Here is a 25289-nt window from a genome sequence, read left to right as displayed (position 1 = left end):
ACCTATCTTTACTAGTCAAACCTTTCCACCACTTGGCCCATAGCCTTGAATATTTTGATAATTCAACTGTTCATCCAAGTACTTTTTAAAGGTTATGTGGTTACCCATTCCAACTACCCTCCCAAGCAGAGCATTCCAGACCTCCAATGCCTTTGGATAAAAGAAGTTTTCCTCAATTTCCCTCTAAACCTCATGCCTTTCACTTTAAAATTATACCCCATGTGACTGACCGTTTCACTAAGGGGAACAGCTGCTTTCTACCCACTCTGTCCATGCCCCTTGTAACTTTATACAACTTAATCAGGAACCTCTCTGATCTTTCTCTGTTCAAAATAAACCAACTCGAGCTTATCCAGCTTGTCTTCATAGCTGAAATGCTCAATCTCTTGGGAATCTCCTTTGCTCCCCCTCCAGTGCGATCACAGCCTTCCTATGGTGTGGTCACACAGCACTCCAGCCTCAGCATGTGTCCCAAATGCTTTCTTAACTACTCAACTAATCTGTCCTGCCATTTCAGGGATCTGAGGACAAGCAAGACATTCTGATAAAAAGTTATTGGACTCAAACCGTGAAACTCTGTTTCTCTTTGCAAATGCTGCCAGACCTGCTGTATTGCTATGTTTGTTCCAATGTCTTTTCCTTGAATCTGCTTGTTTGACACCATTTAGTGGGGCTGTGCCTAGAAGCCATACTCACAACTGCCTGTCATTTTCTCCAGTATCACCTCATTGCTGCTGGGCCTTGCTGAAGCAGATGCCGGGTCAGAATACTCCCTCCAAAACAAACACAGAGAATGCTGGAGAAACTCAGCAGGTCTGGCAGTATCTGAGGAGACACAAACAGATCTAATGTTTCATGTTCAGTGAACCTTCTTCAAAACTGAAAGAGGGTTGGAAAAGGTTTTTCTTTTATATATACTTTTGACAGATAGAGGAGGGGTGAAGGAACAGTTGGTGTAGAAGCGCAGTGCAAAAACAAAGGGTTTGATATCAAGATATAAAATGTGTGTAAACTAAAGTGTGAAAGGGAAAAAATGGATGCGCTCTTCTGTGAACAAAGTAAAGAAGACAGGCTGTGGTGGTTGAGGACAAAAGATTGTAAGAAAAATGGAGAACAGACATAATGCGGCCAGGCTGTGAATTTGTGGGATTCAATATTGAGACTTTGAGGCTGTAAAGGGAGTTGTTGTTCCTCAAGCTTGAGTTGTGCTTCATTGGAACATTGCAGCAGAAATGTGAGCATGAGAGCAAGTGTGGTTTAATGAAATGGCTTGCAACTGGGAGGTCAGGATTATTCCTACGGTCTGAGTGGAGCTGTTCTGCAAAGCAGTCACCCAGTCTGCATTTGGTCTTGCCAACGCAAAGGAGACAATATTGTGGATTATATTTGCTTTTCCACCCATATTAGTTCTGAAGAAGAGTCATCCAACCTGTACCTGAGTATCTATAATCGAGAGTGTGGTGCTAGAAAAGCACAGCAGGTCAGGCAACACCTGAGGAGCAGAAGAATCAACGTTTCAGGCACATGCCTGAAACATCGATTCTCCTGTTCCTCAGGTGTTGCCTGACCTTCTGTGCCTTTCTAGCACCATACTCTTGATTCTGATCTCCAGCATCTGCAGTCCTCACTTTCTCCTGAGTATCTATAAAGTTATTATTGAGGGGTAAAAGGGTTTATAGTTTATTTCTAATCATTTAAACATAGTTAAAATAGTTGTAAAGTGTACAATTTTTGTTTTTCCTTTTGTGTATAATACATTTTGATGTTCTTTTGAATATTCTTGTGAATAAATTCAGTAATTGATCACTGTAATAAACAAACAGCAAAAATTGTCCCTCATGTTTCACTTTGGGATTTGACTTCTCCTGTATTACCATCAACTGGGAACATACTTAGTACTCACTGACTTAGTATTTTCTGAAGCTGTCATATGAGGCCTATGTCATAGAACATAGAAATTGGCCATTCAGCCCATCAAGTTTGCTCCACCAATCAATTCGATGAGCATGGGCTGATCATCTTCCTCAATGCTGATTGTGCAAATTATCACCATATCTCTTGATGTCATTAATATCTAGGAATCTGTCAATCTCTGATTTGAACTTGCTCAACGATTGAGCTTCCACAGCCCTTTGGGACAGGAAATTTCAGAGTATACAAATTCCCCTTATCTCAACGTTAAATGACCTGCCTGTTAACCTGTGAATATACCTCCTGGTTCAAGAGTCACCAAGCAGGAGAAACAACCCAGTCTATATTCACCTTGTAAGAATTTTCTATGTTTCAATGAGATCATTTCTCACTCTTCCAAACCTAGTTTCTTCAATCTCTCAAAAGAGAGAGGGAGATAAGAACAAAGATAAAATGGAGTGGGAGATAGAGGCATGGGGAGAAAGGTAGTAGCAGAGTTATGTACCAGCACAAGTTGTAGTCCTTCTCATTTCTTAATCAACCAGAGATCAATCTGAGATCACTGTGGAGTATAAAATGACACGGCAAGGATAGGAACTTGCCAGAAAACAAGAGCACAAGGCTCTCTGCATGAAGAACATCAAAACAAGCAGTCTGCAGTTAGGCAAGTTATTTATAACTGAGGGTTAGAGCAAAACTCTTTAGCCTTGCCATTGTTAGTTAAGAATATTGGTGAACAACAAGGACCTAACAAGACAGGAGGCCTAATGATCATCCCCATTTATAGCCATAGGGGAATGCTGAGAGCCAATGTTGAAATGCTTGCCAATTACTACAACCACAAGTGCCATTTGGTAGTCAAACCAAATTGGCTTACTGAGCGTGAAAATAAGATAGCTAAATAAATTGGAAACTACAAAGAGTGTGGCACATGGTTGCAGTGTTCAAGACTTGAAATTAGAACTCTTCCCTCTAATAGTCAAACTGTTGTCTGACACTGGTATTTCCTCAATCATGTGGAAAGTTGGCTCAGGATGTTCTAGACATAAAGAGAAAAACTTAACCCATTCACCTATCTGGATATCAGCCTCACAAACATCAGTCAAGTGTTGAAGGAAGTCATTGATAATAATCATTGATAATAATTAAATGGCACCCACTAACCAGCAACCTACTTTTCACGGCAATTTTTGTTCTCCAAAATCATTTAATGAGAGACTATATCACAAATTTGACCTAAATCTGGACACAACAGTAAATACTAGAGAACAAGTCAATTGCAGCTACAGTCAATATGAACACAGTATTGGACAAGATACCCTCAGGATCCTTTTAAAACCCAGGTCAATGGGAATCAAAGAGCAAAACTTTGAGCCCAGAGCAACATCTAAGGCAAAGGAAGATGATTGTTGTCATTGAGTTATAGTGTAGTACAGCATGGAAACAGGCCCTTTGGCCCAAACTGGTCCATGCTGACCATGGTGCCCACTCAGTTGGTTATAATTATCTATCTTTGGTCCATATCCCTCTGAACCTTTCCCATCCATGTACCTATCCAAATGTTTTTTTAAAATGTTGCTATTGTACCTGCCTCAACCACTTTCTTTGGCAGCCCATTCTATATAATGCACCACTTTCTGGATGAAGGCATTGCCCCTCAGGTCCTTCTTAAGTCTTTCCCCTCTCACCTTAAATTTATGCCCTCTAGTTTTCAATTCCCTATCCATGGGAAAAAGACTGTACGCAGTCATCCTATCAATGTCCCTCATGTTTTATACACCTCAATAGGGTCAGCCCTCAGTCTCCAACCCCTCAAAGTCCTGTCCTGGCCAACCTTTCCCTGTAACTCAGACCTACTAGTCCTGGCAACATCCTCATAAATCTTCTTTGCACTCTTTCCACTTTAACTATGTCTTTCCTATAACAAGGTGACTAAAACTGTACACAATACTCGAAGTGCAACCTCACGAATAACTTCTACAACTATAACATAACGGTCCAACTCCTATACTCAATGCATCGACCGTTGAAGGCCAGCATGCTAAAAGCCTTCTTCACCACCCCTGTCTACCTGTGACACCACTTTCGAAGAACTATGTATTTGTACTCTTAGGTCCCTCTGTTCCACAACACTCCTCAGGACCTTATCAATTACTGTATAAGTCTTAGTCTGCTTTGACTTTCTAAAGTGCAACACCTCACACGTATCTGTATTGAATTGTATTTGCCAATCCTCAGCACCTTCCCCATCTGATCAAGATCTCTCTGCAATTTTTGATAACCTTCCTCACTATCAACGATATCTCCCAATTTTGTATCATCCACAAACTTACTAATCATGCCTTGTACATTCACATCCAGATCATTTATGTAAATAACAAATAACAAATCTGCCAGTACCAGCCCCTGTGGCACACCACTTGTCATGGGCCTCTAGTCTGAGAAATAACCTTCAATCATCACCCTCTGCTTCCTAAAATTGAGCTAATTTTGAATCCAATTAGCTAGCTCTCCCCAGATTCCATGCGACCTAATTTTCATGACTAGCCTGGCGTGTGGGACCTTGTCAAAGGTCTTACCAAAGTCCAGGCTGACAGCATCCACTGCCCTACCCTCATATATTCTCTTGGTTACTTCTTTGAAAAACCCAAAAAGATTTGTCAGACATGACTTCCCACGCACAAATCCATGCTGACTATCCCTAAGCAGAATTTGACTATCCAAATCGTGGTTGATCCTGTCCCTCAATATCTTCTCCAATAACTTGCCTACACTGATGTCAGGCTCATTGGCCTGTAGCTCCCTGGCTTGTCTTTGCTATCCTTTCTTAAACAATGGAACAACATTAGCCACCCTCTGGTCTTCCAGAACTTCACCTGTGGCTAAAGATGAAACAAAAATCTCTGCAAAGGGTCGCTGTAATTTCTTCCGTAGCCTCCCACAATGTCTGAGAATGGACTTGATCAGGCCTAGGGAATTTATCTACTTTAAGGCTGCAAATGCCTCCTCTCTGGTAATATGTATGCAGTCCAAATCATTCCCACTTGTTTCCGTTATTTCCTTTGCATCCACGATTCTCTCTAGTAAAATCTGAGGAGGAATATTCATTAAAAATCCCCCCCATCTCCTGGGGCTCCACTCACAGATGGTCATGCTGATCTTTAAGGAGCGAAAGTGAGGACTGCAGATGCTGGAGATTAGAGTTGAGAATGTGGTGCTGGAAAAGAATAGCAGGTCAGGCAGTATCCAATAAGCAGGAACATCGATGTTTTGGGCAAAAGCCCAAATTCCTGATGAAGGGCTTTTGCCCAAAACATTGATTTTTCTGCTCCTCGGATGCTGCCTGACTTGCTGTGCTTTTCCAGCACCACACTCTCTGATCTTTAAAGGGACCTATTCTGTCCCTGGCCACCCTTTTTGCTATAGAATCTCTTGACATTATCTTTAAACTTATCTGCTCAATCCATCTCATACCCTCTTTTTGCTCTTCTGATTTCTCTCTTAAGTGTGCTCTTATAACTTTTATAGTCATACAGAGATTCACTTGAGCCCAATAGCTTAAACTCAACGTATGCCATCTTATTTTTCCTGACCAGAGCCTCAACATCCCTCATCAGCCAGGGATCCCTAAACCTGCCAGCTTTTTCCTTCACCCTAACAGGGACATTAGAGGTCTCGATGCAACAAATACATACAACCCATAGATTAACTGCTGTATTCAGGAACAAGTCACCAAGGATTTGAAATGTCATGAAAATGACATTCTGTTTTGTAAGCAACTTTTCATCTCTGCAAATCAGTGAATTCAACCATTAGAAATATTCTCTTTCACAAATGCTGTTTAAAGTATTTCACATCAACATCAAAGTACCACATATAAAATGAAACATAGCAATTCCAGAAGAAATTATGTTAAAAAACGACTACAAGGGCAGATTCCATGGCAACTAAAACTTACCAAATTTGAAATATATGAACGGTTTAATTGAAAATAAAGTACTTACACAATTGTGCTCTGGTGGGGGCTCATCAGGGCAAGTGTGTCTTACAGTTTCATTCAAGAGAATTAACTCATTGTCTTGGTAAAGGCACGTTAATATTGTTTTCACACAGTTGTCCTTCTTCAATTCGAGAGATTCTCCAACCTGGAGAAATAGTTAAAGATTACATCTTTTATGGCCTGTATAGAATATTCAGATAAATTAATATTAGCTGCAGGAAATTGCATTTACCTTAATATTAACTCCATTCATTGTACAACTCAATGCTGTAAAAACAAACAAGGTTAAAATTTTACTCTTTATAGTAAGTTGCTGAAGACATCAGGTTGGAGCTTTAAGAGATCTAAACAAAGCCTGAAAAATATGTCAAATACTACAAGAGCAAAATGTTTTGCTCTGATGCTTGTTCTACACTTTCTACATTGATTGTTACAGAATTCTAAGCTGTATGGTGAATACAAGTAAGCCATCTGCACAGGCTACTGAGGAAAGAACTTCACTCAATGTGCAAAGCATAAATTGATCTGCAAATTTATTCCTTGGGTATAAAGCTGCCATTTACAGTATTCTTGAATATTTGCTTGCCTTATCAATTTCTAAATAGATCTTGTATCTGAAATCAGTAGGGTCCAGATGAATGGCAACCTTCAGAATCCTGGGAACGCTTTATAAACTCATGAGCTGCTTGAAAAGATATGCTGAAATCTTAATTGCTCTCTGGATAAATTGATGTTGATTCAACAATATTTTGTGTCTACATTGCACAAGTTGATATTGACAAGTTTATTGATTCCCAATTAAGTTTTGGCAGATTGAATTTTCAGTTGGAGGGGAACGTATGTCTATGTTCTTTCAGTGACCTATGTTATGGACCAGGCTAGACCCTCTCAAACATTTCAAGAAAGTAGCCCTGACCGTAACTTTGCTAGTTGTTATAAGTAGGTGTACAGTGGGTATTCCAGGAGAGATGCAGCTGGTCAAACCTCTTACTTTTAGACAAAGCAGAATTTATTTGCAAAATTACCAAATGAAACACAAACAAAAGAGAACACAATACAGAATAACTTAACCTATCCAAAATCCCAACAGATATCCCAACTGATTGATGCTGTTCCCAATACTTGCAACACAAAAGGCAAAATCAAACACCGGGTCTCACAGGAGAGAGGTCAAAGAGGGAGGGTCAGCATGGACCCTGCTTCTTTGGGTCCAGCAGCTTCAAAACTGCTTGACTGCTTTTAGTGAATGGCCAGACTGCCAAAAAAATCAAACCAGAAAAAACTGAGTTGGGAGAACTGGCCACTCCTCTTTCATTGTTCAAGAGCTTTTTTAAAACATAAAATATTTTTGCCTGAGGCAGTTTCTGTTAGCTATAATCAAATTGGCTCTAAAACCCTTCAACTGCAGACTTTTCTGAAACCGTGTTTTCAGACCTTCTGAACAAAAAGCCAAGCACAGTTTAACCTTGTTAAAGGAGCAGCAGCATCACACATACAAGAGGTAGTCACCATTCATCTGAGATCTTCTGCATATTTTTAATGACCTTGTGCCAGAGGACCATCTAATGCATCTTTTTCTTATCTTCATACTCTGTTTCCTCTGAGGAGTGAGGGAATAAACAGCAAACCATTGTCCTTTAGAAAGTCAATGGATTTCTCAGGCACTGAAATACACCACCCACACTCCCCCAATCCAGCCAGGACTAGTTCCTTCACTGTTGAGCTGGAAGAAACTGTGGGAGGGTGTAAAGGTTATAACCACGTGTAAAACGCTTGTCATATGTTGTGACATACTGTGAACTACAAAGGTGATTTTTCACTCACAGTTCAACACTGTGTGCACCTTGGCAGTTAACCCAAGGAAGAGGAGGCCTAGTGGCACACTGGGCAGTGTCGCTACCCTGAGTCAGAAGCCGTGCGTCCAAGTCTCACTCCAGAATTTGATGATCGAGGAAGTGTTCAAAACACAACCAAATGGATTTACTATCAACTTGAAAATATCTCGGACATATGACAATATTAAGCAATAAGAGCAGGAGAGGTTCCTAATCATTGTGTCTGGGAAAGCTATAGCATGTTTACTACAAGTATTCATTTTTCTAAAAAAAAAATACCCATTTTTCTAATCAACCTGTTCAGCGATGTCATTACAGGACCTTAGAAACCAGGCCTCCCACTCCATAGATAGGGACACTACCACTGTGCCACAAGAGGACCCTGGCATAGGCATCATAGCTGTGGACTGCAACATCCTTGTAAAAGTGTATGTTGCCACAACAACGTAACTGGTTGGCTGGTATCACTGACAAAAAATGCAGCAATGCCCATATCCTGTGAATTAATTCAAAATCAGCACGGAGTTCAATTGGCATTTGAACAGGGGTTGGTTGGCTGACCCATGGTGACAGAGGTAAAACATGGCCTTTGGTCAGAGAACTCTTGAAGAAATCAATGGCTACGTGGCTGGAGATTATTGACCAAAAAGACTGAAGCCTCATAAAACCTTGGTCACGGCATTGGTGCTCAGAAATTTTACAGACAACGTTTATAATGAACTCAATGCTGCAATGCCATGTTTCCAGTTTGGAGAGAAGCTGTCCAGCTGATTTGTAGTTCAGAAGATTCCTCAGGGGAATCAGGGGAATCTCAGAAGTTTTAGAGTACGGGGTATAGTTCAGTGGTAGAACATTTGACTGCAGACTAAGGTGTTCCCCAATTCAAATCTAGGTGCCCCCTTTATACAGGCATCTTGACTGAATATGAGCTATGTCTCAAATGTGCTTCAACTTGATTGGGTACACAACTTGAGGTTGGCTCAGTGGTTAGTGCTGCTGCCTCACAGCTCATGGGAGCCAGGTTCAACTCTACTCTCAGGTGATTGTCTGTGTGGAGTTTGCTTGTTCTCTCCATGTCTTTGTGGTTACCACAGTCCATTTTTTTTTTTTACATTTTTACATTACAGTGTGGAAACAGGCCCTTCGGCCCAACAAGTCCACACCGACCCGCCGAAGCGCAACTCACCCATACCCCTACAATTACCCCTTACCTAACACTATGGGCAATTTAGCATGGCCAATTCACCTGACCTGCACATCTTTGGACTGTGGGAGGAAACCGGAGCACCCGGAGGAAACCCACACAGACACGGGGAGAACGAGCAAACTCCACACAGTCAGTCACCTGAGGCAGGAATTGAACCCGGGTCTCCGGTGCTGTGAGGCAGCAGTGCTAACCGCTGTGCCACTGTGCCGCCCACAAAGTTGTATTGGTTAGGCAGATTGGCCATGTTAAATTGCCCAGAGTGTGCAGGCCAGGTGGATTAACCATGGTCCAAATAGCCTGCTTCTACACTATAGGGTTTCTATGATTCTTTTCCCTAGCTTATCAAACTTGTTTGCTTTGTGATGATAAAAATCGCAGGGTGAGTACTAAACAATAATTTCAGGCAGAAAGGCTGTCAGACAAATTCTAAAAATAAGTAACATTGACTTTCTGTAATGCTACAGAATTGCTAGGTTGTGCTTTATGAAGAAATTTACAATTTACTTCTGCTGGAAATTAAATTCTGTTGAATGTCGTAAACAGCCAGTCACAAGCAGGCAAAAGATCAACAGATTTCAAAACTTAACTTCACATAGGCCTAGGTTGACCAGTTCATGAGTAAATGTATTATGTTTGTTTGTATGTCTTGGATAGTTGCAGAGTAATTCAATTACACACAAAATTGCATTTCATGTGCAAGGGTCATTGGACTGTCTTCTGGAGTTAGAAGAGACCTGGAAAGAGAGGTGGATTGCACCTGAATTGGAAGGGGACTGATGTACTGGCAAGGGGATTTGCTAGAGTTGCTTGGGAGGATTTACATTTGTAGGGAGGGTGGGTGGGGGTGGTTGGGAGCCAGGGATATAGTGAGGAAAGAGATCAGTCTGAGACTGGTACAGTTGGTAAAAATAGCAAGTCAAACAATTGGGGCAGGCACAGAAAATGTGGAGAACAAGGTAGGACTGATAATTCCAACTGCATTTATTTCAATGCAAGAGGCCTAACAGGTAAGGGCATCGTTGGGAACATGGGACTGGACCATCATAGAAATTACTCAGGGATGGACAGGAGTGGCAGCTTAATGTGCCAGGGTATAGATGCTATGGGGAGGATAGATAGGTGGGGCAAGAAAGAGGAGGAGTGGCATTTTTGATTAGGAATGACATTACAGCTGTACTGAGGGAGGATATTCCTGGGAATGCATCCAAAGAAGTTTTTCAAGTGGAATTGGGAAATAAGAAAGGGATGATCACCTTATTAGGACTGTACTATAGACTCCCCAATAGTTAGTGGGAAATTGAGAAACACATTTCTAAGGAGATCTCAGTTATCTGTAAGAATAATAGGGTAGTTATGGTAGGCGATTTTAACTTGCCAAACACAGACTTGGACTACTGTTGTATTAAAGGCTTGGATAGAAAGGCATTTGTTTGGTGTGTACAAGAAAATTTTCTGTTTCAGTATATGAATGTACTAACTAGAGAAGGTGCAAAATTTGACCTACTCTTGGGAAATACGGTAGGGCAGGTGACTGAGGTGTCAGTGAGGAGCACTTTGGGGCCAGTGGCCATAATTATATTCATTTTCAAATAGTGGTGGAAAAGGATAGACTGGATTTAAAAGTTAAATTTCTAAATTGGAGGAAGGCCAATTTTGATGGTATTAGGCAAGAAAAGTGGAGTCGCAAGTAGATGCTATAGTGAAGAAGGCGTTTAGTATGCTTTTCTTTATTAATCAGAACATTAAATATTGGAGTTAGGAGGTCATGTTGCGGCTGTACAGGACATTGGTTAGGCCACGTTTGGAATATTGTGTACAATTGTGGTCTCCCTCCTATAGGAAGGATATTGTGAAACTTGAAAGGATTCAGAAAATAATTACAAGGATGTTGCCTGGATTGGAGGCCTTGAGCTATAAGGAGAGGCTGAATAGACTGGGGCTGTTTTCCCTGGAGTGTTAGAGGCTGAAGGGTGATATTTTAGAGTTTTATAAAATTATAAGGGGCATGAATAGGGTAAATAGATTAAGTCTATTTCCTGGGATGGGGGAGTCCAGAACTAGAGTGCATAGGTTTAACTTAGAGAGGAGAGATTTAAAAGGGACAGAAGGAGCAACTTTTTTAAGCTGAGGGTGGTGCGTGTGTGGAATTAGCTGCCAGAGGAAGTGATGGAGGCTGGTACTATTATAGCATTTAAAAGACATCTGGATGGATATATGAATAGGAAGGGTTTAAATGTATATTGGCCAAGTGTTAGCAAATGGGATTAGATTACTTGAGGATATCTGGTTGGCATGGGTGAGTTGAATAGAAGGGTCTGTTTCCCTCCTGTACATCTCTATGACTTTATGTGCAAGGGTCGAAGATCCAAAGATCAAGAGAATTGGCTCCAATTCTATCCTTCACTATCTGACTTTCTAAAATATAACTTGGCAGCAAAGAATAGTTGCAGAAAGGTTGAAAACTAAGTTCACCTTTTTTCACCCAGTAAAGTGCAACCCAAATGGCCATTGTGGCAAACAGAAAAAAAAAGTTCAAATTGTTATGGTGTTTGTTATTAATATGTCTCGAGATAGATGTTAAATATTAAGAAGTTGGGGGGAGGGGTGCGGTAGAGCAGATAGAATGGAAAGGTAATTGACAGGTCAGGAGGGCAGTGTCAGATTGGAGGACTGGGGTAATGTGGGTAGAGGGGAAATAAGGAAACTGTTGAAATCGCATTGATCCCGTGTGGTTGCACGTCCCAAGATGGAATACGAAGCGTTCTTCCTCCAGGCGTTGGTGGTAACGGTTGGTGGTGGAGGAGGCCCAGGACCTGCATGTCCTTGATGGAGTGGGAGGGGGAGTTGAAATGTTCAGCCAGAGGGTGGTGGAGTTGGTTGGTGTGCGTGTCCCAGAGACGTTCTCTGAAATGATCCGCAAGAAGGTGTCATGTTTCCCTGATGTCGAGGAGACCACATCGGGTGCAATGGATACAGTAGATGACATTGGTGGAGGTACAGGTAAATTTCTGTCAGATGTGGAAGGATCCTTTGGGACCTTGGACAGAGGTGAGTGGTGTGAAAGGATCCTTTGGGGCATTGGACTGTGGAAGGATCCACCACAGTAAGTGCAAAACCTGCACCCACACCACTCCCCTCACCTCCATCCAATCTGCAGGTAATGATTGCAAGAGAAAGCATTGGTTCTTAGCTACAATGTAAATAATCATTTGAAACAGAGGAAGATGTATGGATATAAATTGGTATCACAGCATTTGGTGTTGGTTTTAGTTTATTTTAGGAAACAGGAGCCCAGAATGGGCTAATTGTGCTGTGAATTTCTGATGTTATAGAATATCATCATTGCTCAGTGGGTGAGGTTTCCGGTATAAAATCAAAGGTTATTTCAGAAAGATGTTTGCATTCACCATTTCAAAGATTAAAGAATGAGAGTTACTTTTGATTAAGTTTCATGGGTTAATCACGTTAAGAGAGACTTTGAGGCGTTGACAGGATAACTTTGATGATGAAATCAATCGAAACAATTGCAGATAGGTGAGAGATGTTATACCTGTTACTGAAGTCGGGATCGTTGTTGACTCTAGGAAACAGAGTGTTGAAGATATATATTCAGACAATTCAGATTCAAGATACTGATGTGGGTATTAGTGGCTAAATGATTAAAATATGTGTAGGTTTTCCTCATTTTGCTATATAAAAATGCAGTGTTTCAAACTAACAGGTGGAAGGTTGGCATTCTTCTTATTAAAGTTCCAACGGTGAAGACAAAAACCATTGCGAGCTCTCATGGTGCAGGGGTTTGAAACCCTGCTCCCTTCTTTTGCATTCACTTATGGGATGTGAGATTGCTGGCAGGGCCAGCATTTGTTATTCATCCCGAGCTGTCCTTTAGAAGGTGATGATTAGGTGTCTTCTTTGATGCAGTGCAGTCCATGTGCTGTTGGTAAACCGACAGTGATATTAGGAGGGAATTGACTCAGTAACCTGAAGGGGTGACAATATATTTCCAAGTCAGGATAGTGAGCGATGATGTTTCCATGTATCTGCAGCCCTTGCCCTTGTGGATGTGTTTGGTCATGCATTTGGTAGGTGTTGTCTAAGGATCATTATTGAATTTCTGCCGTGCATCTTTTAGATAATATACGCTGCTGATACTGAATGTTCATTGTGGAGGGAGTAGGTGTTTGTGGATATTAAGTGGGCTGCTTTGGGAAGTCAGGAGGTAGATTGTTTGCTGCAGTATTCCTAGCCTCTGACCTGGTCTTTTATGCAATGTGGTTATGAACCAAAAGCTCCAGGTTTGAGTCCAACTCCAGGATTTTATGACCAAGGAAAGTGTGTCACAATGTGTCCAATCAGATTCAGTATCAAAATGTAAAATCCTTCAAATGTGGGATTCCTGGTTGTCATCTGCAGAATACTGCAGCACTTTGTCCACAAACCCTTGGATGAATATAGTCACCCAGTCCCTTGCATGGCCTGGTACCCAGAGAGAGAGAGAGAGAGCATGGAGACAATGGGCAGAATTTAATGCCCTTCCTCTTGGAAGTCTTGTGTAACTTACAGTAACTTAATTGGGTGAGAGTTTGGCAGATAGGAATCCAGCAAATGGCCAATTTGGTGAAATTAGTGACGACCTTTCAGCCATACTATCAAGTGGAGGCTTTAAGATGGCAATTAAGCCCTCAACACAGTGCCCCTGCTATCCATCAGACCAGTGGTAGACTTGCCTTGTGAGAAATCCAAAAGTCAGATGGACAGGGTTGCTGTCGGGCTTGTGGAGGTGCTCCTTGTTCAATGATAGTTGGTGCTGATTGAGGTACTCAGGATTGTGGGGGTGCCCAATTCTGCTGATAATGCCTCCCTCACAGTAGCTACCACATTAATCCCTGCTTACCACATGTCTGTGGCCTACTGCCCTTTGGGTAACCTGATTAACCAGCATCATCCATTGTTCCTCCAACCTCAGACGGTGGCACTGCAGCCTCATAGCACCAGAGTCCCAGGTTTGATTCCAGCCTTGGGTGACTGTCTGTGTGGAGTTTGCACATCCCTTCTGTGTCTGCGTGGGTTTCCTCCATTTTCCTCCCACAGTCCAAAGATGTGCAGGTCAGGTGAATTGGCCATGCTAAATTGTCCATAGTGTTAGGTGCATTAGTCAGAGGGAAATGGGTTTGGGTTACTCTTCGGAGGGTCAGTATGAACTAGTTGGGCTGAACGGCCTGTTTCCACACTGCAGGGGATCTAATCCAATCTAATGTAGAGCCACTGGCCTTTGATTGACTGGTAATTCTTGTTGGGTAGCAGTTAAGCCCCTGGGTCCTTGATCCCAGGATGTCATGCTTCTGCCCAGATTGCAGCTTAATGTGATGAGTTTTCATAAACAGAGGCAATGCAGGGCTGTCCCCAGCTCACAAACCAGCGTGAGAGACACTGGTAACCGACATTACATTCTTGTATTGCTTTTGATTAAGGAGATTGATTTTTTTCTGCGATGAAGTTATAATTGTTGTTGTGAATGCTATGACCTTCCATGAAGAACTTTTTTAATACATACTGTTAATGTAATCACAATGACTTTGTTGAGATGAGTCAAAAATGATTCAGTCGGTATTGTTCATTTGATACCTGTTGTTGAAGTCAAGGTTGTTGTTGGTGCTGTTGTTGTCGATGCTGCAAAGTAAGGATTTGAATGTTTACATCAGCAGGATATTGAACAATTACAGCAACAGCAAATATGAAATGATAGATGTGAAGTGAAGAAACAGATGGAAAAGCACAGCAACAGCAATGAATTCTTGACAGTTTAATGTTAATGCTGATTCAGTGAAAGGGAGAAAACAATTATTTTCATTATGCAAGTGCTGCACTGGACACTGAGGAATAGCAATTATAGAGGAATGGAAGGATGCAATTGTATTGGTGGCAGACCAGAAAAGTTCATTAGATTACTTCCAGAGATGCGAAGCTTGTCTTATGAAGGGGATTGTACAATTGAGGCCTATACTCACCAGAGTTTAGAAGGATGAGAGGTTAAAACTCTTGCCTCGTTGAAACATGTGAGGTTCATAAGATATAGAAAACATCTGCTGTAGCTGTTCGAGTCAGAATCCATTCTTATAACAACATGTAACTGACTAATTGAATATTAAAATACATCACTGACATCACCAAACGCAATGGTCATTTAACCAAAAGAAGTGGAGGGTGATGCTCGATTACCCTCCATATGGTTATTGTCAGGATATCAAAACCCATCCAGATCCAAATCTCAACGCTAATCTTAAATGTCACACAGGGCAGCTACAATACCTCCCATAACCTCAGTAGACATAATATTCTATCCATACCAAAAAATTATCAATAGCACGTTCTTTACTGCATACCAATTGTAGATGTTATCGTTGATGTTGGTGCTGTAAAGAAAACAATGAATTGTGGGAATATGCAGAATGGAAAGTCACCCCCTCATCTTTCAGTGAAAAAAACGAGCTGGTAAGTCATCAAACAAGCTTTCCAAACTTTTACTGAACATTTTGTCACAACAACACAAATTCATACCTGTTGTTAAGGTAATTGTTGTCAATGTTGGAAAAGATGCAGAAAGTGAGATTATGCTCTGTTCGAAGTCATCACATCACCTTTAAAAGCACTGTACCAGACTCATAAAAACAGTGACTGCACTTCCAAATGAGGGAAGAACTTTATGATAGTGCAGAGAAATGAAATGCAGTGGCTCATAAAAATTGTTTTTATTTGATCCCTCTTTCCTTCATCATAATCACTTTGCTATAGCAGTATGTCAATGAATGCTCCCAGATGTTGCATGAAAAATTTGATTTATTTACCTCAGTTTGATATTGTTATTCAATGGCGAACATTATTTGAAGCATTGAAACATTTATCAAGTTTCTTGGGACTGTAATCAAATATCGATTACATTTATGTGAACTCCTTCAAATATAGTTCTCTCACATCCAGCATAGAGGGACCAAAATGTGTTTCCTTGGCAGACAAAAAGACTTCTGAGATGTAAAAAATTACAATGGATGTAGATAGGGGAGACAGGAATAAAGTTTTCCCCTTGATGGAAGGATACATGATGAGGGGATAAAGAACAAAGAACAAAGAAAATTACAGCACAGCAACAGGCCCTTCGGCCCTTCAAGCCTGCACCAATGTAGATCCTCTATTCAAACCTGTCGCCTATTCTCCAAGGATTTGTATCCCTCTGCTCCCTGCCCATTCATGTATCTGTCTAGATATATCCTAAATGATGCTATCACATTCGCCTCTACCACCTCTGCTGGCAATGCATTCCTGGTACCCACCATCCTCTGCGTAAAGAACTTTCCACGCAGATCTCCCTTAAACTTTTCCCTTCTCACCTTGAACTTGTGACTCCTAGCAATTGAGTCCCCCACTCTGGGAAAAAGCTTCTTGCTATCCACCCTGTTTATACCTCTCATCATCTTGCAGACCTCAATCAGGTCCCCCCTCAACCTCAGTCTTTCAAATGAAAATAATCCTAATCTACTTAACATCTCTTCACAGCTAGCACCCTCCATACCAGGCGACATCCTGGTGAATCTCCTTTGCACCTTCTCCAAAGGGTCCACATCCTTTTGGTAATGTGGTGACCAGAACTGTACGCAGTATTCCAAATGTGGCTGAACCAAAGTCCTGTACAACTGTAACATGACCTGCCAACTCTTGTACTTGATACCCCATCTGATGAAGGAAAGCATGTTGTATGCCTTCTTGACCACTCCATTGACCTGCGTTGCCACCTTCAGGGTGCAATGGACCTGAACACCCAGATCACTTTGAGCAGAAGTTTAGCAGACAGGTAACACCTATGCCGACAAGGCCTGAAGAACCTATCCCAACAGTCACTGCATCAGAGGTCAGATCAGTTTTCCTTCATGTGAATCCAAGGAAAGCGATGGGACCAGACAGAGTACCAGGCCGTGCACTCAGAGCATGCACAGATCAACTGGCACAGATCAACATCTTCAATCTCTCCCTGCAGCAGGCCACTGTCCCTGCCTGTTTCAAGATGGCCAACAGATTCAGAGGGTCTAAGAAGGCTGATGCAGCATGTCTCCGTGCACTCAGAGCATGCACAGATCAACTGGCACAGATCCCTGCAGCAGGCCACTGTCCCTGCCTGTTTCAAGATGGCCAACAGATTCAGAGGGTCTAAGAAGGCTGATGCAGCATGTCTCAATGACTACCACCAGTGGCCCTAACTTTGGTGGCCATGAAGTGCTTTGAAAGACTGGTCATGGCATTAATCAACTCCAGCCTCCCCAATACTCTTGACTCACTCCAATTTGCCTATCAGACCAACAGATCCACGTCAGATGCCATATCACCTGCTCTTCACTCCTCCCGAGAAGATCTTGACACCAAGAACAGCTATGTAAGAATCCTACTCATTGACTACAATTCAGCCTTCAACACTAATATCCCCTCGAGACTGATTACTAAATTTAGTGACCTCAGACTAAGCCCCAGTCTCTGCAACTGGATCCTCAGTTTCCTGACCCACAGGCCATAATCAGTAAAGATTAGCGATAATATTTCATCCTCACTAACACTCAACATTGGAGTCCCCTAGGGGTGCTTACTTAGCCCCCTACTGAACTCACTGTATACCCATGACAGCATCACCAAATATCAGACTCATGCCATTTACAAGTTCACTGATGATACCATTATAGTCGGTCGAATCTCAGATGGTGATGAAACAGACGGGAGGTGGAAGACCTGGAAATATAGTGCACTGAGAATAACCCAGCTCTCAATGCCATAAAAACCAAAGAACTCATTATTGACTTTCACCGGGATGTTACTTATCCCCCTGCTACACATTAACAGCACAGAGGTGGAACGTGCGGAAACTGTCAAGCTCCTGGGAGTGGTCATCCACAACACAGGTTCTTGGACTCTTCATGTGGGCGCACTGGTTACAAAGGCCCAACAACGTCTCTTCTTCCTCAGGCAGCTGAGGAAATTTGGCATGATGGCGAATACCCTTGGGCGGCACGGTAGCACTGCTGCCTCACAGCGCCAGAGATCCGTGTTCAATTCCCGCCTCCAGCGACTGACTGTGTGGAGTTTGCACGTTCTCCCCGTGTCTGCGTGGGTTTCCTCCGGGTCCTCCGGTTTCCTCCCACAATCTTTATAGGTGTGCCATCTAGAGCATTCTGTCAGGATGTATCACTATCTGATATGGTAACTGTACCATTCAAGAACGGAGACAGTTACAGAGAGTGGTGAACTCAGCCCGAACAATCACAAATGCCAACCTCCCATCTATAGAATCCATCTACCAGGCCCACTGTCAAGGAAAGGCCACCAGCATTCTTAAAGATCCATCCCACCCTGGCAATGTTTTTCTACAACCTCTACCATCGGGGAGAAGGTACAGAAGCCTGAATACATGCACCAGCCGGTTTCAAAACAGTTTCTACCCTACTATTGTTAAAATACTGAATGGACTCACAAACTCTTAACATTCGCCTGAACCTGTGTTTTTGTTTTTGCCGTTGTTACCTATTCTTTACTATGCTACTTTGCTATGCCTCTTTACCTATTCTATGCTACTTAACTATGATCTGCCTGTATTGCTTGCAAGACAAAGCTTTTCACTGTACCTTGGTACATGTGACAAAAATTCAATTCAATTCAATTCGATCTCTCTGGTACATCAATTATCCCCAGGGCTTTTCCATTTACCATATAATTTGCTCTTGAATTGGATCTTCTAAAATGTATTTGCCCGGATTAAACTCCATCTGTAATTTGCCTGCCCATCTCTCCGATCGATCTATATTCTGCTGCATTCTCTGATAGTCACCTTCATTATCTGCTCCTCCACCAATCTTAGTGTCAGCTGCAGATGTGCTAGTCAGCCCACCCATACCCTTCCAGATCATTTATGTATATAACAAAGAACAGCGGTTCCAGCACAGATCCCTGTGGAACAGAATTGGTCACAGTTCTCCATTTTGAGAAACTCCCTTCCCCACTACTCTCTGTCTCCTGTTGCCGAGCCACTTCTCTATTTGTCTAGCTAGTGCACCTGGACCCCATGAGACTTCACTTTCTCAACCAGCCTATCATGGGCAACCTTATCAAATGCTTTACTGAAGTCCATGTATATGACATCTACAGCCCTTCCCTCATCGATCAACATTGTCACTTTCTCAAAGAATTATATTAGGTTTGTAAGACATGATCATCCCTGCACAAAACCATGCTATCACTGATAGCCCACTTTCTTCTAAATATAAATAGATATTGCTATTTTCTTTATACCTAGCATCCTCCACACCAGGCAACATCCTGGTGAACCTACTCTGCACCCTCTCAAAAGCATCCACATCCTTTGGATAATGTGGCAACTAGAACTATACGCAGTATTCCAAATGTGACCGAACCAAAGTCTTATACAACTGTAACATGAACTGTCAACTCTTGTAGTCTCTACCCTGTCTGATGAAGGAAAGTATGCTGTATGCTTTCTTGACCACTCTATCAACCTACTTGCTAGCCTCAGGGATGTAGACTTAAAATAAGAGGCAGAAGGTTTAGAGGAGATGTGAGGTAAAACCTTTTTCACCCAGAGAGTGGCGGGACTCTGGAACTCGCTGCTGATAAAGGTGGGGGCAGAATTCCTCACAACATTGAAGAGGTTTTTAAACATACACATGCAAGGTCTACACAAACGAGGCTATGAGTCAAGTGCCAGAAAATGGGATTATAACAGTTCGGTTGTTGTTGTTGTCAACAGGCACAGACATGATGAGTCAAAGGGCCTCCTTCTGTGCTACAGATCTCTCCAACTCTATGTCTGTGAGTCTATCACAGTAGAGTTCCATGAAATGACTGTGACCCTGGACAAACTAAATAACCCAAGGGGGCCTCATTTCCACTGAAAGCTGCAGGGTGTGAGAAACACGTGGAACAAATAGGAGCCAGAGACGACATTTTGAGGAGTGTGATTGCCCATAGCTTGTTAGAAACATTGAGGCATTCATTGTGGAGCCACTTTGGATAAAAATGGTTCACCATATGTGAGGAGAAAGTGAGGACTGCAGATGCTGGAGACCAGAGTTGAAAAATGTGGTGCTGGAAAAACACAGCAGGCAGGCAGCATCCGAGGAGCAGGAGGATCAATGTTTCGGGCATAAGTCCTTCTTCAGGAAATTTTCCTGAAGAAACGTTTCCTGAAGAAGGGCTTATGCCCAAAACATCGATTCTCCTGCTCGTCGGATGCTGGCTGGCCTGCTGTGTTTTTCCAGCACCACATTTTTCAACTCACCATATGTGAACCAAACATGCCACCTGTTACTGCAGGCAATGGTATAAACTTAGCTACGATGTAAATAATCATTTGAAGCAGAGGAAGATGGTTCTTAGCATACTGGAAATTATTAACTGTGTGTTCAATATTATATAGACGAAAGTGAGGACTGCAGATGCTGGAGATTAGATTGAGAGTGTGGTGCTTGAAAAGCACAGCAGGTCAGGCAGCATCCGAGGAGCAGGGGAATCGATATTTCGGGCAAAAGCCCTTCATTAGGAATGAGGCTGGGAGCCTAGGGGGTGGAGAGATAAATGGAAACTGGTGGTATCCACATTGATGGCATAGGGTTGGAGGTCCCGAGGCAGAAGATAATGCGTTCTTCCTCCAGGTGTAGGGTGGTAAGGGAATGGCAATGGAGGAGGCCCAGGACCTGCATGTTCTTGGCGGAGTGGGAGGGGGAGTTTAAGTGTCCGGTCACGGGCTGTGGGGTTGGTTGTTGCGGATGGCCTGGAGATGTTCTCTGAAGCACTCTGCGAGTGGGCATCCTGTCTGGCCAATGTAGTATTGGAATTCCTGCGGTGGCAAGAGAAGGTGCCATGAGGGATGGGTGGGTTGTTGGGAGGGTGCGTGGACCTGACAAGGTAGTCACGAGGGAATGGTCTTTACGGAAAGCGGATAGGGGTGGGGAGGGAAATACATCTCTGGTGGTAGGGTTCATATGTAGATGGCGGAAATGGCGGAGGATGATGCAGTATATTATATTGTACTACCTATATTATATACCTATTGTTGATGTTGTAGTTGATGTTGGTGTTGTAAAGAACAAAGTTAATTGTGTGAATATACCAAATGGAAAATCATCCCCTGCATGAAACCAACTGACAAGTCATCAACCATGCTCATTTCATACATAATTGAATATTTTACTGAACATTTTGACAACATATTGACAAACTCATACCTGTTGTTGATGTAGTTATTGTCGATGCTGCAAAAGATGCAAAAAATGAGATTGTGCTCTGCTCAAAGTCACCACCTTCTATTTCTTTCTTTGAGGAAGTGACAAAGCTGATTGATGAGGGAAGGGCTGTAAAAATATCATATGTGGACTTCGGTAAGGTTCCCCATGGTAGGCTGATGGAGAAAGTAAAGTCGCATGGGGCCCAGGGTGTACTAGCTAGATGGATAGAGAACTGTCTGGGCAACAGGAGACAGAGAGTAGTAGTGGAAGGGAATTTCTCAAAATGGAGAACTGTGACCAGTGGTGTTCCACAGGGATCCAAGCTGGGATCACTGTAGTTTATGATATACATAAATGATCTGGAGGAAGGTATCGGTGGTTTAATTAGCCAGTTTTTAGATGACACTAAGATTGGTGGAGTAGCAGATAGTGAAGGTGACTGCCAGAGAATGCAGCAGAATATAGATAGATTGGAGAGTTGGACAGAGAAATAGCACATGGAGTTCAATCCAGGCAAATGCGAAGTGATGCATTTTGGAAGATCCAATTCAAGAGTGAATTATATGGTAATTGGAAAAGCCCTGGCATCATTTAAGATGTATCTAGACAGTTACATGAGTGGGCAGAGAGCAGAGGGATACAGGTGCTTAGAAAATAGGCAAACAGGTTTAGATAGAGGATCTGGATCAACACAGGCTTGGAGGGCTGAAAGGCTTGTTCCTGTGCTGTAATTTTCGTTGTTCTTTAGCAACAGTGTAACCAGACTCATAAAAGCAGTGACTGCACTTCCAAATGGGGGATGAATTTGTGAATTTCATCGTGTACAGACCTAGAGTCCTCACAGCTCTTCATATGACAAGCCTGTCATTCCCGGGATCAATCTTATGAACCTTCCCTTGGCCCCTTCCAAGGCCAACACATCCTTCCTTGAATATAGGGCCCAAACCTTTTACCAACAGTCCAAGTGCAATCTGACTAGAATTTTATACAGCCTCAGCAGTATATTAGGGTTCTGTTATTCCAGACCTCTTGAAATGAATGCTAACATTGCATTTGCCTTCCTAACAGCCAACTGAATCTGCATGTTAAGCTAAAGCTTCAGGTTTGAGTCCCATTCCAGGATTTTATGCCAAGGAAAGTGTAAAATCCTTCAAATGCTGGTTTCCTGGTTTGTCATCTGCAGAACAAAATGGCAGAGTATTGGAGCATTTTGTACACAAAACCTTGGATTAATATGGTCACCCGATCCCATTCAAGGCTTTTTACCCAAATACAGAGTGAGGAAGAGGGATGGAGATGATGAGCAAAATTTAATATTCTTCCTATAGGATGTGTTTTGTGACTTATGGGCATTTAATTGGGTGGGATATTAGCAAATGGAAATCAGGCAAATGTCTAAGTTTGTGAAGTTTGTGGATGACCTTTCTGTCCCACCATAAACTGAGGGCTTTAAGGTGGCAATTAAGCCCTCAATGCCCTGGTAACCAGCAGGTGTTGGACTCACTTTGTGAGAAGTCAAAAAGCCAGATGGACAAAGTTGATGATGGGCTTGTGGAGGTGTTCATTGTTTAAAGGTGCTCCCTTGGGACCGCTTTCTGCCTTGGGACCCTCCAACCACACGGGATCATTTCCCCTCACCCCACCTTATCCTAAGTCCTATCTTCCAGCTCGACACCGTCCTCTTGAACTGCCCTACCTGTCCATCTTCCTTCTCACCTATCCGTTCCACCTTCCTCTCCGACTTATCACCTTCATCCCCACCTTCATCTACCAATCACATTCCAAGCTACCTTCACCCCAGCCCCACCCTCCTTCCATTTATCTCTCAGCCCCCTTTCTAATGCAGAGTTTATGCTCGAAACGTTGAATCTCCTGCTCCTCGGATGCTGCCTGACTGGCTGTGCTTTTCCAGCACCACACTCTTCGATTCTAATCTCCAGCATCTGCAGTCGTCACTTTCTCCCAAAGGTGCTCTCTGCCTGATTGAGATACCCAGAATTGTGGGAGTGTCTATTGAGAGACACCCTTTCTGCTGATAACACCCTGCTCACAACGGCTACCACATCAAACCCCTCCCACTATCACTCCTTTGTGGTTTGGTTCTCTCTGGGGAATCTGGTTCACCAGGAACATCCATGGTTCACCTACCTTGAGACCCTGCTGTGCAATGCAGAGCCGCTGGTCTCTAATTGCCTGGTCGGTAGCTCTCGCTATGCCCCTCAGTCCTTGATCCTGTCCAGATTGCAGCTTAATGTAGTTGGCCTTCACAAACAGATGGGGTGAAAGGCTTTCCCCAGCTCTTAAACCAGTGGGAGACACATGGTAGCTGACATTACATTCCACCCAATAACTCTTACATAGTTTCAATTAACTGGATTCATTTCTTCTCCAGTGGAGTTATAATTGTTGTCGTGAGTAAATGATGCTATAACCTACCATTCAGAACAACATATACCAAGTTTTACTAAGTGCTGTCAACGTAATTACAATGACTTCATTGTGAGATGAATTGAAAATGATTCAGTTGATGCTGGTAATTTGTTGAAGTCAATATTGTTGGTGCTGTTGCTGTAGATGCTGCAAAGTAAGGATTTGCAGGTTTACATCAGCAGGATATTGAACAATTATATCATTAGCAAGTGGGAAATGATTGATGTGAAGTGAAGAAATATATGGAAATGGGCAGCAACTAGAATAAATTCCTCACTGTTTACTGTTGATGCTGATTTAGTGAATGGGTACAAACAATTATTTTCATTACAATGGCAATGCAAGTGCTGCACTGGACACTGAGAAACAGCAGTTGTAGAGGATTAAGAAGGATGTATTTGTATTGGAGTCAATTCAGGGATATCATTCAATTAATTCCAGAGATAAGTGACAAGTCTTAGAAGGAGAGATTGCATAGTTTATGCTTATAATCACTAGAGTTTAGAAGGATGCGAGTAGATCTAATGTAGGTATATAATATACTAATAGAGATTAACAGTGTTGGTATACTGAGAATATTGTCCCTTGTGGGGAATCTAGAACAAGGGAGATCTTAGTTTTAAGTTGGGTGATAGCGGTAAGAAAAGATTTAAAACAGAGATGAAGAGCAATAGCTTCTCTTAAATCTGTGGAATTCACTACCCCAGAGTGCAGAATAAATTTAAGGAGGTGATAAACAGGTTTTTAATCAGCAACAGGTTAAAGAGTGAGGGAAAGCAGATGGAAAGTGGCTTTAAGAGTGAGATGAGATCAGCCCTGAACACAATAAATGAGGCTGAATGGCTTCATCCTGTTCTCAGTTCTTATGATGTTATGTTCAGTGGCATGTTCTTTTGCACCATGACTAATACAGTGTTCCTTCACATTTGAAGTAAGAGCTCATTTGAATAGAAAAATGGCAGGACATTTTTGATCTGTGTTGTTGATTCAATGTCATTAGCAAGAGCAGAAAATAGAATTTAGTGTCTTTGCCAGGTGGCAGTGTAAGGTTGAAGGGTAAAGGTTCATGCAGGTAATTACTATTGTTTTGATGTCTATTACTTTCCTCCCAATTCATGATGCAACAATGTTTTTGACTAATCTGCAAATTTTCAGTTATGCCCTGAATAGCCTTGTTTAATTATTAATGTATTTCAGATATATGTTATGCCTAATGTGGTATATTTTTGACAGGCCATAGAGTCAAAGAGATTTGCAGCACAGAAACACACGCTTCTGTCCAACTCGTCCATGCTGACCAGATATCCTAACCTAATCTCGTCCCATTTGCCAGCACTTGGCCCATATCCCTCCAAACCTTTCCTATTCATATACCTATCCAGATGCCTTTTAAATGTTGTAATTGACTAGCCTCCACCATCTCCTCTGGCAGCTCATTCCATACATGCACCACCCTCTTCGTGAAAATATTGCCCCTTAGATCCCTTTTAAGTCTTGCCCCTCTCAACTTAAACTTATGCCTTCTACTAGTTTTGGACCCACCTATCCCGGGAAAAAAGCCCTTGACTATTCACCCCATGTATACCCCTCATGATCTTATAAAAGTCTATAAGGTTACCCCTCAGCCT

At 42.3% G+C, this 25289-nt stretch overlaps 1 protein-coding gene across 1 annotated transcript in view; it reads right to left on the bottom strand.

Annotated features, from left to right (window-relative positions):
• Positions 1-25289, bottom strand: part of LOC122558130 (integumentary mucin B.1-like) — a 73043-nt gene that overhangs the window by 15936 nt on the left and 31818 nt on the right. The window contains exon 2 of the mRNA XM_043706449.1: positions 5916-6056. Within this exon, the coding sequence (XP_043562384.1) occupies positions 5916-6056 (141 nt within the window). The remainder of the gene's footprint in view (positions 1-5915; positions 6057-25289) is intronic.

The sequence above is a fragment of the Chiloscyllium plagiosum genome, chromosome 16 (genome assembly GCF_004010195.1).
Source record: "Chiloscyllium plagiosum isolate BGI_BamShark_2017 chromosome 16, ASM401019v2, whole genome shotgun sequence".
NCBI classification, from domain to species: domain Eukaryota; kingdom Metazoa; phylum Chordata; class Chondrichthyes; order Orectolobiformes; family Hemiscylliidae; genus Chiloscyllium; species Chiloscyllium plagiosum.
Note: the sequence above shows the minus strand (reverse complement) of the source record. Positions and strands in the feature narration are given on the sequence as shown.